Genomic DNA, 13,466 nt, shown 5'->3' with positions numbered 1-13,466 from the left:
CAACTGATTCTTTATCTGAGCCCCAACTCCTTTTACCAGCCACTAATGTACATATATCAAGGAAGCAGCATGAGTAGCTTTCAGAAGGCTTTACATYTCTCCACCTCAGCATCTCTGTCCCTGCTCTTCTGTTGTAAGAAAGGCCCTATGTAGTTGCRTTGCACGACATCTGAAACTGTGCAATCCCTGTGCAGCTTCCACAAATCCTACCTTTATGCACATGTTCAGCACAGACACAGAAGCTGTTCACTATGGGTTTTTTTTTTTTCACTTTCCTTACACATGGAAAAGCCTTCTTGTCAATCTGTATTTATTTTCATTTCTATTCTCTGCATTTATCTTTTCTCATACCTGTACAATATTTTGGTGGACAAGTAATTAGTATAGTGAGAAGTTATTATTAGGAAAAAAACCCAAAATCTCAGCTATAAGAGAGCATTAGAGACAACAAATCTTAACCTGAACAGCTCTGCACAAACACTTGCGCCTGATACCTGCTGTCACGATGCCTGCACACGGAGCTCCTGGGTAGGTGGAGTGCAAGCAGGTACAGCTCACTAACATGCTTTTCATTCCCCAGCTACCCCAGATAAGGCCAAATATTCATGCAGTCAAACAAATCATTTGTACAATAACTAATAATACATAATTTCCTTTGATATATTATGAACCCATTACCTACAAATCTACCTCTGAAAGATCAAGCTTTGCAAATTTTAGCATCTCAGTATTCCACTTCCAGGAAACCTTATTTCATCTCCCAAAATACAGTATAATATTATCATATTTATTTAAAAAGTAAAATATTATCATATTTATTTAAAAAGTAAAATAGTATCATATTTATTTAAAAAGTAAAATATTATCATATTTATTTAAAAAGTAAAATATTGTTTTAACAAACAGAAAAGCAGAGGCTATCAAGTTACCAAAAGCTGACTTCTAAGCTAGAACGCTGTATTTCAATAGCATCTTCCTGCCTGACCTCATTTTAAAATGAGGACAAATGCTGACTCTATAAATAAAAATTGAAAGTACTTGACTCAACTCATGAAGTTTTATACACATATTTTACTCAAACACTTTGCCAATAGCAAACCAGAATAATAATTCAACAAAGAGTTGCAGGTTTTTTTAGTATGCATCTCTCCAAACAGCCAACTTGGTTAAGTACAGCAGTTAAATACATATTTTGCAAAAACTTACATTTTTTTTTAAACACATAAAAGCTTTGCATAGCAAAGTACACTAGATATTTTGAATTTCCTTTAACTTTTTTTTCAAAATTGAAAGCCACTGAAATAGTGCATTGAACAAGTATTTCTTTGATAGTCTACAAAGCAGGCTATATCACTTCTTTCAAAAATAAACAATTTACCAGAAATTTTCATTCTAAGGTCTTTCAAATGCCTCTAATCTTTACTACTCAAGCAAACAGAAGGRATAATAAAAATGAAATTAGTGTATGTTTAAAATGCAAAAAGAAGATGAAATTGGAAGTTGTCTTGTGACTTAACAGAAAGCAGCAGTTATGCTTCCTTTAAAATAGACTGATTTTTCTCTTTTACATAGATACAGAGAGAGCAAGTGTGATTCCCCAATCTCCTTTTTTCGACAATCAACTGAGGTTTACAAGACCAATGAACTGTAATTCAAAAAGGAAGCAAAGAGCAAATACTGTTCAAACATCACATTACAGAGCAACGGTGCTGGGCTGCGCACACGAAGAGGAACTGGCACCCGTCCTTACTGACGTACGACTCAAATTCTACGGAAAGCGTCTGGCTAATTACTCACTTTAGTTACTTCCTATTTCAAAGGCACAGGGCACGGTTTCAGTTAAGCGCACTTTAATGAGGTGTTATGTTTAAACGCGCAACTTTTTCCTAAAACCTCGCCATTTGTTTCATCTTTCAGTACATATTTCTTTAAGAAATTCAGTTAAAAAAAAAACAAGAAAGAAAAAGAAAGAAAGAGAGGAAAAAAGTATACTTTCAACTCCAAAGATATTTACAGCAGTATCTTCTAGAGAGCCAGTTCAGAAAGAAGAAATTAAAAACAACTCAAAGGAAGGAAATCCTTTTACCCTAACAATAACAGACTGGTGAGGTTAGGCAGTGAAGACATTTAAGCAGGAAACTTTGCAGTTTGCACTCTGACACAAAATCTGTGGAGAGAAAAAAGCTTGCTAGCTGGACAGAACGGCAGCAGGGTACATGATGCACATCTGTAGGCTACCAGCTTGGCTGCAGTGCATGTAGTGGCAAATGGGACCCGTTTCTATTTAATGCTCAAAATCTCAGATCAGTTCTCTCATTTTTATTTCTCAGAAAAAAAAGTTCCTGTACCARTAGCAATGGATCAACAAACCTAACTACTGCCCTGCATGGTAACTTCCGCACAGAGCAGACACCGAACAACCGGGGAGACAGCATTCACCYTTCCGAGATCCCCGCAGGTCACTGCACCGGTGCGCAGCCAAAAAACCTGCCAGTGACGATACACTGCTGCTTTCGAGACTAGCAACTTCCATCCTTTRAGAAGCTGCTGAGTTTTTAAGTGTATTTTATAAACACATCAGTATTTTTTACTCTGGAGTTTTTGACCATGAGCCCATGGCTTTAAAAAAAAGATAAAATTATAGAGCATTAGGTAGTTGGATAACATTTTTATCAAGACTCAGGAATCTAAGTTTTTTCATAACATCCATAAAACTTTCTTTGAAGTTTTATCTTCTGATTCAAAGATTATCTGATAATTATTAGATATATTTATAGTAATGCTGAAACGTCCCAGTCAGGAGTTTGAGGCCGTTTGTGCTCTTCACTGCCTACATATAGTGAAAGTGATTTTATCCCAACTGATCTCACAAATAAAATCGACTGGTCCACCAAACAGAGCTTAATTTAATGTGCTCAGGCAAAGCATACCAAACTTCYGCACAAGAGGAATGCTGTGAAACACGGCAGGATATTATTTGTAAATAAAATACTGTATCAAAGAGAACAAGCTTTCCTAGAACAGTGCTGCTTGATTAAAGCAAACCACTGTGCTGTTTTGTTTGCTGCATTCTGCTCTGGTTCCAGGCTAAACAAGCCTATGGCTCACTAAYTTGCTGGAATTCTGAGAAGATCCTGCTGCCAAGAATGACAGAGGGGAGAAGGCAGAGGAAATTATAGGCTTTGGATGTGGAGAGAGGATTTGACATAGTTCCATGGCTAAGATGTGCAACTACAGAATAAAAARGCTGGCAAAAAATCAAAAGGCTCAGAGCAGCCATAAATGGAATTTTTTTGCAAACTGGGTGAAGAAATACTATCCAGGTTGATAGGTTTAGAAAACCACAATCTACCGTTTTGTTCATACATCAACAAGACCATGGAATCTCATATAGTTTGTCTCCACATGACAAACAAATGAGTGTACATTTCTGCACATCTTTCATCCCAAATTAAGTTAAACGCCTAAAGAATCAAGCAGTTCATACCAACCCTGCAGGGTGCTTGCAATGTAAAGGTTCAGGAATAAGTGAAMGCAGTGAAGTAAGTATCTTCACTGACAAGGAAAGACTTGGGGATTGTTTCTTTACAATAAAAGGTGAGGTTTATTTTCAAGTTTGTAATTTTATATAACATAGGAAATAAAACCTGAATAAAAGTAATGCATGCAAGATAAAATATTTATTAATCTCATTATAATGTTAAAAAATAGATAATGAGACTTGTTTCTAGATATGCCTTCAAAAGCAAGTCTGAGAACTGTACCATACGTTCAACATTTTCAACCCACTGGAGAGAAGCAAGCAAGATGCACTGAGACAAGAACACACAACTCAGAAGGTGATGACATCAGGACAGACCATAGCTCTGGGACGTCTAGGCAAATACAAGAACCTGAACCACTTAACTTTTCATCAACCTGCAGGAGTTTTGTGGATGTGCATTTACAGCACGGTTTCTAGGACCTTTGGCCAAGAAGTAATCAGGAAATGTAGCCTTTTAGAAAGCTGTATTAAAAAACTGCTTATCAAGGTAAATCACCTGGATTAAACATAAATCTCTTTCCAACCTTCTGCAAGCGATTACCAGTGCTCACAAGAMAACATTTTCTTATAGCCAACACTTACAAACTGTAAAAACAAAAGAACTCCTTTCTGTCAAACTAGTATGTTAAAAATAATAATTCAATATTTACTTCATGCATTAGAGCTCCTTTGACTTTCTAATACAAATTCAAAAACATCCTAACATTAGAAGAGAGAGAGCTAAAAAGGTGAAGTTAAACCATTCACATGACAAGAAGAACTGTTAGATTTTATCAGAAATCTCCAYGAGAAAAGCTGCTTAAAACACTTCGAACTCTTCTGCTTTGGGGAGCAATTTGGATCAACCAAAAAACTGAGACCAGCAAACAACGCTGTATGGTTAGAAAAGAGCAGCCTATAGGACTGTGAAGATAACTTTAAAAAAAAAAGATAAACAGCATTTTTTTTTGCAGTCATGTTTGCTGAGCTTCCAGACAGCCTGAAATTGTGTCAAGTTAGGGGTAGAGTGACCCAATCTATTTTAGAGATGTGTTGACTCTGGAGAAAAATTATACTGTAAAGTTAAATCTTTTACTGGTAATCAGTAAATACAGGAAACAGAATATGAATTCTTGAATGAGTCAGCTATCTCAAACTGAACTGTATTTGCTAAAGTTACTACCCACAGCTATCTACCCTGCCTATCTACCCTGCCTACCCAACAGCTTCCAAGATACTGYAGACTACAGAGTTGCATTTTCAGGCAAACAATCACCAATTCTGGTTTGCCTTAAAACACCGTGCTGTAAGCTGCAGTTGCTAAACAGCTAGGACATTTGTGCAATAGTGGGCAATCCTTGTCCATCAGCTGTTACATGTTAAGTTATCACTATTTCTCAGTCGAGGACTTAACAGATGCAAGTCTACACAGTGATAACTTTATTTGCCAAATAACCCCATGTAACCCTCCATCATGAAAGTGTAATTACTTAGTTTAACCTGCATATCTCCTTCCCTTAGAAAAAAAAGGATTGATACAATTTAAGATAAGTGTCTGTGCTTCAACTCTGGATCATCRTATTTTCATGAACTGCATTTCTCAAAGTTTAACCTTACCTATTAAGTTTGCAGCCACTGACTTTGGATCCAAGGCGAATGCTACATCTTACTAATAGATCATTAAAATTTACATCACCTTATTTAAGAATGCCATTTTTTAAAAATATGATGTACAATCACGTGCAATGAGGTAATACATCTATTTGAAAATACAAATACATTTTTTGATACTAATCATTTTAACTTGAAGGCCAGGTTTATCAATACATTCTGTCTGCTTTACATCACAACAGGATACAGTGTATGGTGTATCTGCCTCCTGATCATACTTGCCAAAACCCATTTTTCACTCCAGCCTACAATCAACATTTTCAGAAATAAGTTCTGATGCTGTAACTGAAAATTTCTCTTAAAATTCATGTTCTGTTTTGCATATAGATAACAACATTCTTCTGGGGAAATAAAAAAATATCAGACCTAGCCTGTGCTCTTTAAAAACAGCTGTCATCTAAAACTGTTCTCTGTTGGTATAAAGGCTAGCTCTTACCTCCTGAGGACTGAAGCCAAGTCATTTACAAAGCTGACATCTTAACTGAAAGCTATCTGAGACAAGCACCTTAGCACACAGCAGTTTGGCTTCATTTGCTGACAGTTGTCTTTAGCATTTCCACTTAAGTATCTTTAATGGAAAATAGCAGCCATTGTGGAAGAGGGAAATCTATTGTGAAGCTGCCTATAAGACACATCTGCTGCTACTTATGGAGAAGATTTCAGGCTGCAGTTCCACAGGCAGCTGAGCCACTGTAATACTTCTCTGCTCAGTACCCTGCTGTATTTCTCCTCTCCTTGTGTAAGCCCTTGCAATCGTGAGAACTTTTTGTGAGTTAGGCAAATCACTTATCTAGTAGAAAAAAAAAATATTTCATTTCCCCATCACCACCTCAGGTTATTTCTTTGCCATTTTAGTGAGTTAGAATAGTTGACAGAAAGGTCTCAGAAGTGGTAGAGCCAGCCCCAAGGGTGGGAGCATGCAGCTGAGAGCAAGAGGGTAGAAGATAGAATGAGAATTCCTCTTTCCTCAGAGATGTCAGCTCAAGCATATTATAAGCCATCAACAGCAGCAAAGAGTGACTAATTTCTTTTTAGAATTAATAGCTTAAACACTTCAGTAGCTATTAAGAGTATGAGAAGTTAGAAAGAGATCTTCCAGGACAAATGATCTGAGAGAACTTCTGCAGAAGAATGTCTGATTTTAAAACTTTTTTTTGTGATTTAAAAATGTAAAATTTAATATAACAATCATACACATCAAAATTATGAGAAAATTCAGTTTGCAGAGACACGTATTTTAAATTTCCTATCATTTACAAGCCAGTCTCCATTACTCTGCAAGGTGAAGGTAAACGCAACACTTTCTTGCTCCTACCAAAATTGGCACATAGCACTTCTCTAACAGGGAAAAAGTCTCAGTGGCATTTTTAAACTTCAGAAATACTCTGAAGAAAGTATTAATCATGGGAAAAAAAAAAGCTTAAAAGGACATCTCTCTGCAGATTGCAGTGTGTAAACTAGAGACACAAAGGAAGAACAATTACATTCTCCAAAAGGCTACTGGTGACAAATTATGTTGTAAAGTWAGATAAAGGGATACAAATCACTAAAATAAACGCATAACTACACAAAATGAAATTTAAAAGAGTTCCAAAATCCTGATCTTTAATAGCACTTACTCATGTTTTAATGACATTCAGTATTTCACTACAGCACTGACCTTTATTGGAAAAGGAAATTTTGATGGTTCTGTTTTGCATGGTGTATGAATAGCAGTCAGCGGAGGAGGCCAAGAATGGGTCATCTCCTACACCCAGACCAAAAGAAAAAAGCCATTAACAAAGTTAAAGCAGTCCAAAGATTTAAAGTTACAAGTCTTATTCAAACTGTAATCYTGCACCTCAACTTTCAGTTTATTGTTCACATTTTGCTAAACTTTATATTCAAATCTTAATTTCTAAAATGTCTAAAAAGATTTTACACATGAACCTAAATCTTAAATTGTTATCCATGAAAACAAATAGTCAAGACACAGTAACAAAGCAAGCAGGAAGGCCTAAGATCAATAAAACTGACTGGCCTGAACAAAAATTGCAGGAGAAGCCAGAGACTGTGAAGAGAGCACATAGGATAAAGGAGTAGAAAGAGCTACATTTCTTTCCTTCCTGTGGAAAGGGAAGCCTATAGAGTTTGGGGAATAGGAGAAATCAAATGTCTGAGGCGGGATTAATTTACCCAGATCATCTCCAAGAAACACGGAGCACTGAGGGTCACAGCAAATGAACAGCTATGGAAATATTCAAGGAGAAATTTGATGCTTCTTTCGTAATAAAAGACATAGGATCAGGGGATCATATGAGGAAAAACAAGACTAAGAGAAAATAACTTAAGTAGAAAAGAAGGGAAGGTTTTGCCATGAGGTAGCAAAACCATCCAAAAGGATGCTAGATTGTCAGAACTGTACTTTGGTGGAAGAAATGGCTCATTCTAGTTAAGTTTAAAGGGAGGCGGCAGAGAAGAAAAGGAATATTATGGAGGTATCCAAAAGATCATGTGCACACAGCAATGCACAGTGATCAGCTCGCACACAGTCCTGCTCCAGCTGATATCTTGTGAACTTTTCCCCAGTCTAGCTCCCTTAGAGGAGTAACAGAAAAACCCTTGAACACTTTGCAGTCGAGGCAATTTAAAATGGTACTCTTCCTTGGCAAAGTACTTTCCACCTCCTTAGCARTGTTTGTATTTTCAGCAAATACATTATGAACAAAAGTACAGAAAACTTACTTTTAGAATTTCATCCACACAACTCACATCACCAGATGCTGATGCCTAAAAATCAAAACTCAAGATTAATGTCTCAAAGTAAATTTTCTTTAAAATATCCCAGGAGTTAAAAGCAGTTACAAACAAATTGCAATTTATCATGATTCATACAGGCTCCATACTGATACAAAACAGACCTTACTAATTCTTTTCAGCAACATCAGATATATCCATATTTTTATGGTATGAGTCACATCCAGTCATGAAAAGCAAATATATTAGATCTATAAAACTGACACAATCATCTCCTTCTCCTTACTTGACAACTAAAGTGATCTTATGCAATCTGCATTGTTAAGAACTTTTGGAGAGAAGGGAAGGAGAATCATAACTTTCTTTCAGTTCCTGGAAGAAGCCACTGTATACCACTGAAATTCAAATGCATGACAGTAAACACATAGTAATGACATAAACTGTATTAAGAAGTAAAATATACATAACAGCATACAACCAGAGAAAGCAATAGTAATGAAACTACTAATCTCCTGCATCTCTGACTGCTAAAAGCAGAAAGGAAGCAAAGTTACTATACCTTTCACTGTGTCAGCATTAGCGCATCAAGTCTGTATGAATGCTGAAATAAGGTATTTCTGATTTACTTACTATTTTTCTGGATCCTATTTTGCTATTTATTGAAGTCCGAGAAACAAATGCTTTTCTCTGGCTACTACTATTCAAGCAGTTAATAGGCAATGCAATAACTTTTTTTTTTTTAATATATTAAGAAAAGCACACTACTTCTAAACAAAGAGCAGTTATGTCTGTGCCTTACTGATTCAAAAATTGCCAAACTATGAACTGTTGTTAAAAATAAAACTATTTTGTATCCAGCATATATGATACAAATTCTGAGCCTATTCAATTTGGCATGCTTTAGGTTTGGTTTGCTCTCGCTAGGTGAAGGCATGTATACTAATCACTATACACTTCAAAAGAAAATTTGATATATGCAGACATAGCGTCACTAGTCTAAAGTAACACTGCCCACAGTAAAGACAATATATACAGATAGCTTGTCGCCTTTGTGGATATCCTTCTATTTTACTAACTTCTGACTACAGAAGTATTGTACAAAAACTGGTGTTCCTAGGCTAAAGTTAACCTTTCCTACATAAAAATCGTGGTATCCATGTGGAAGAAGCAGAGGAAAAAAAAAAAATAATTTTATATATTTTCCATTCAAAACACAGTTTTTCACTGCTGAAGTTTAAGACGTTTTACTTTAAACAAAAAAATAAGCCATTTACTAGAACTATATTTTGGTTAGTTTGGGATTTTAAAGTTGGGAGTCTTCATCTAAAAAACCCCCAGTAAACTGGTAGCAACTTACATCCAGCGGTTGAGAAGGTATTTTCAGCTTGGTTAGATGTGCTTTGCTGCTGGGCTTCAGTTCATTCACGCTGCTGCTGTGAGTCTGACTACTGTAGTGTTCAGAGGATAACTTTGGTTCCATGGATTCCTGTCCATCCATTGGCCTTACATAAGCAGTGGGTTTCTGTAACATTGAATTGGACTTGGACATTAGGGAAGGTGGAAAAGACTGATTAGAGTGTTGTCCACTTGAAAACGAGGGTACACGGGAGGGAGAGTCCCAGCTGGCATCAGGATCCCGTGGAGATTTTGAACGTTGATGTTCTTTGCTATGATGATCATTTCCATGAGATCTAGAATGGCTGGAGCTCAAGGAGGAAACAGCAGATGGTTTTCCAGGGCTGGAAGAACGGGATTTGGAGTGTTCTGATCCATGCTGGCTTTTTTTGCGGCTGCTGCTGCTACTGTATGAATCACGATCATGTCTCTGGCCACTACTGCTAGTGTTATTGCCACTGCCACGCTGACTACTGTGTCCGCTCTGCAAACCCGAGGACCGTTTCTGAGTTTGAGAGGAAGTGCTAGGTGCTGGTCCTACAGGAGTCCATTTGCTACTCTGATGTGAGCTAGTATTATGTCTCTGTTCACCAAAGAAACTTTGGTTTGATTTTTCATCGGGTGTTGATGGTACAGTTGGTTTGGGAAATCCAACAAGCTTTTGCAGCGATCTATCTCCTATAAGATCCTCCATTTCATCATAATTTCCAAGCATGCTCTGAATACGACTAGACAGTTTATCTTCTTTGCTTGTCTAGAAAAATCATTAAAAAAAGTAAATGCAAAATACAGTTACAAGCGTCACAACTTCACTTTCATTAGATTGACTTCACACAACTACTGCAGTTGATCTACATTTCAGGGCTAAGATCACTGTTTGCATCCATGGGCCTTTTGCCATTGTTTCCAATGACGAATTTTAGTTTGTTCTTTAAGCAATAACTTAACCCCACTAAAGCATAAAAAAAAAGACACACGTCAGCCACAGCCCACCTCAGTCTTTTCATATGCTGATCTCAAAACAACTGAAAAATTACATCTGCATTTCCCACCTTCCCAATCCTGTTTAGGTGAGAAGCTACCTATTGCTCAACTGAGGGAGAGGAACTGATGTCCAGTCACACATAACATCAGTGCCACTGCAAGGAAGAGAGATCCGCCACTGCTGAATCCCTGACAAGTGTTCTAAAGCTGGGACCACAGTGCATACAGGTAAGCACTAACACCAGCTCAAAAAGACGACAAGCTCTCAATCTGCCAAACTCCCTCTGACGACAGAAATCCACTGTAATGGTCAACAGTACTACTAAGGTTATTTTTCTCCTCCCAAAGAAACAGGCAGGTATATTTTCAGTTTCAAAATCTGACTGTTTTTAACCTTTAATCATTTTAATTTATCTTTATTCTTTCCTTCCTTTTCACGCTGAAACTTTTAATGWTGAAAAATCAATTAGACAAAAACTGCTTACTTCTAACTAAGTAGCAAGCAACTAACTCTGTATTAAAATCTTTGATCAAGATTAACACCAAACGTAACTCTGTCTAGCTTCTATTTTCTCATATTATTTCTTTTGGTCTACAAAGTATCTGAGGGGGAAAAAAAAAATCATTCTCCAATCTGGGAAGACAAAAAATATCCAGACATATTTAAAACAACAGAGAGCCTCATAGACAGACTCATAGAAAAACATTACTTAATACACTGGCACTCATCAAAAGCCAGGACAAGTAAACAAAATAAAAAGTCAACGTTACCTATTAAACAATGATTAGCATAGGCCATATAAAAGAACTGCTATTAATAAAATATAACTTTTGCATAGGTGCTTCTACGTACATGCCCCTTCAAAACAACTCTCCTGATTTCACATTGTACTAGATCCTTTACACAGAAATCTTACTTTAAACAGCACCTAATCACCACCATCTTAGCAGACAGTCAGAGGACACTCAAYTTTAGACAATGACAAAATCTCTATTGGCATAGAAAGCAAGCAAAAAGAAATACTTTGTAATATTCTAYATTCATTTGACATTTTGTAGAAAGAAAGTCAAATTAATTTCATTGGTTTTACTAATGTCCAGTTAATACTTACCTTCTAAAATTACGAAGCTATTAATAAAATGTAAATCAAATACAGATTTTAGTCCTGCAAGTTAGCATATTAAAGAAACGGGCAAAAGCAAATAGTCACATAGAAAGTTATTTATAAATGATCTGAAGATTCCTGCAGCTGAAACCCTTAGAGTCAAATGGTCATATTAACCAAAATCTCCCTAGCCAACTATAATAATGCAACTCTCTCTCTCCCTCTGACAAAACTTTCTCTTTTCCTTGAGAAAGGCGTATGCAGAGAACTATAGCTGGCTTCAAATATATGGACATCACTTTGAAGAATTTGGTTTTGTAATTTTTTTACATTCTGCATCTTATTCTAGATGAGGAAAATTGACTTATTTATCTGTAGTCAGATTCCAGACCTCCAGCCAAGTTTCAACAGGATTTCCAAGTAGTAATCCCATACAGTACCACTTAAGGTTGGCAAAGAACAGTTGAAACACCACTAACCAGTATTTTAAAGAGGTATCAATGAGCTTGACACATGCATTTAAAAATTGTATGTGCCTATTGTTATCTCAGTTTGTGGCTATTTCTTTAATACATAATGTATGAGTCCTAAAAAGTCTTAATTAACGGTAAAATAAAGTCAGTTTAACCACTCTGCTTAGGTATGCAATTTTTTAATTGATATTTATACTGCTGTAATTCTTATTGCCCACAGTTATAAGGGTTCTTTTTATAACCAGTCTGTCTTCCAAATCAAGTTTACCAATGCATCCCAACAAGCTTTAATTTCATACCTGTGGGATTTGAGTACCAGACACAGTACGAGCACAGTAAAGTGACAGGAGGACACACACACACACAAAAAAAAAAGTAAAGAAAAAAAAAACAGAAAAAAACCAGAAACTCCTTTCCTCCTGTAGGAGCGAAGTCCTAAAGTCTTAAGGTTTTATTTCCTAGAAACCAGCTAAAATTTTGATATAGGAATGACTTTGCTTTCAAAGTGAGTTTTGAACTACATAATGAAGATTCTAATCCTATTTTGCTATCCTAGAATTAGAATTAGTTTATTTTTTCAGTGCTGTTCAGCAAATCAAATCTAGGAGGAAATCTAGCACAGCTTTAACATTGTAAGAGATCATATTTGGAAAAGTTAACAAATGAAAAAAAGATAAAAACTATGGGCAAAACTAGCTAAAACTGAAAGGAACTGGACTATACTAAAAAGCAGATAATTTCACTACTTTAGGTGTTTTGGCATTTAAAATTAATCTCCTACTTAAACAGCCTATTTCTGGACTTACCCAGATCTGTATTACATTGACTGAAGGTTAGAAGATTTAACAGCAGGTTAAAGCACCCACAAAAAGCTACTTCACACAATAGACAGTTTAAGTGCTTTGAGCTGCTGTAGCAAAGGCAGAAAAAAGGCAAAAAATTATGAGGTTTCATTGCCCCTTTTCTCACTCCCTTCAAAGCAGCCCCTCCTTCATAAGCATTATTTTATATCTGCTAACAGAACTGGCTAGTAACAGTACATCCTCAATTTCAAGCCCTGCTTAAATACTTGTTGACATAAGATCTCTGCTCTAAAATATATATACAGMAAATACATTTAAAACATGAATTTGCATATGATTTCTGCTACAAAAACTGCATTTGTAAAAAGTGCATAAACTCACAACTTTGTATGGTTCAGCAAAGAGAGGAGAGTTAGGCGGAAAGGCTTCTTCACCCTGTTGAATTTCTTGATTTCGCCTTTCCCTTTCTTTCATACGCAGCACATTCCGGTCTTCACGGTTCATGTTGCTACAAATAAAAACAAGATTTTTGATCACAGAAAGGAAACGAGGAGAGATGAAAGCACATAGTTAGCTCACCGTACCTGTTTTGCCAAAAGAATGATTTCACTTAAGAATCCCATTTTGACTATACCTCCCCAAAATCAAGAAGGTTGTTCCATTTAAAACCTCTGGCAGCTAGAACAGCTGTAACCCACAATCTATAGATAGTTTCCATTTCTATCACTGATAGTTCATGCAGTGATAAAAAAAATTGAAAAATTAACAAAAAGTT

General features: G+C 36.3%; 1 protein-coding gene across 3 annotated transcripts in view; it reads right to left on the bottom strand.

Moving 5' to 3' along the window:
- The window catches only part of AFF4 (ALF transcription elongation factor 4), a 43,112-nt gene that overhangs the window by 26,841 nt on the left and 2,805 nt on the right, over positions 1–13,466 (bottom strand). For all 3 annotated transcript variants that reach the window (XM_085312741.1, XM_085312743.1, XM_085312742.1), the window contains exons 2-5: positions 13,073–13,199; positions 9,288–10,079; positions 7,919–7,963; positions 6,855–6,941 (exon numbers count right to left, since the gene is read on the bottom strand). In XM_085312741.1, coding sequence (XP_085168867.1) covers positions 6,855–6,941; positions 7,919–7,963; positions 9,288–10,079; positions 13,073–13,195 — 1,047 coding nt within the window. In that variant the 5' untranslated portion in view covers positions 13,196–13,199. The remainder of the gene's footprint in view (positions 1–6,854; positions 6,942–7,918; positions 7,964–9,287; positions 10,080–13,072; positions 13,200–13,466) is intronic.

Source organism: Rhea americana, unplaced genomic scaffold (genome assembly GCF_003343005.1).
Source record: "Rhea americana isolate MKP2758 unplaced genomic scaffold, rheAme1 scaffold_37, whole genome shotgun sequence".
Lineage (NCBI taxonomy): Eukaryota > Metazoa > Chordata > Aves > Rheiformes > Rheidae > Rhea > Rhea americana.
This window is presented reverse-complemented; position numbering and strand designations above follow the sequence as displayed.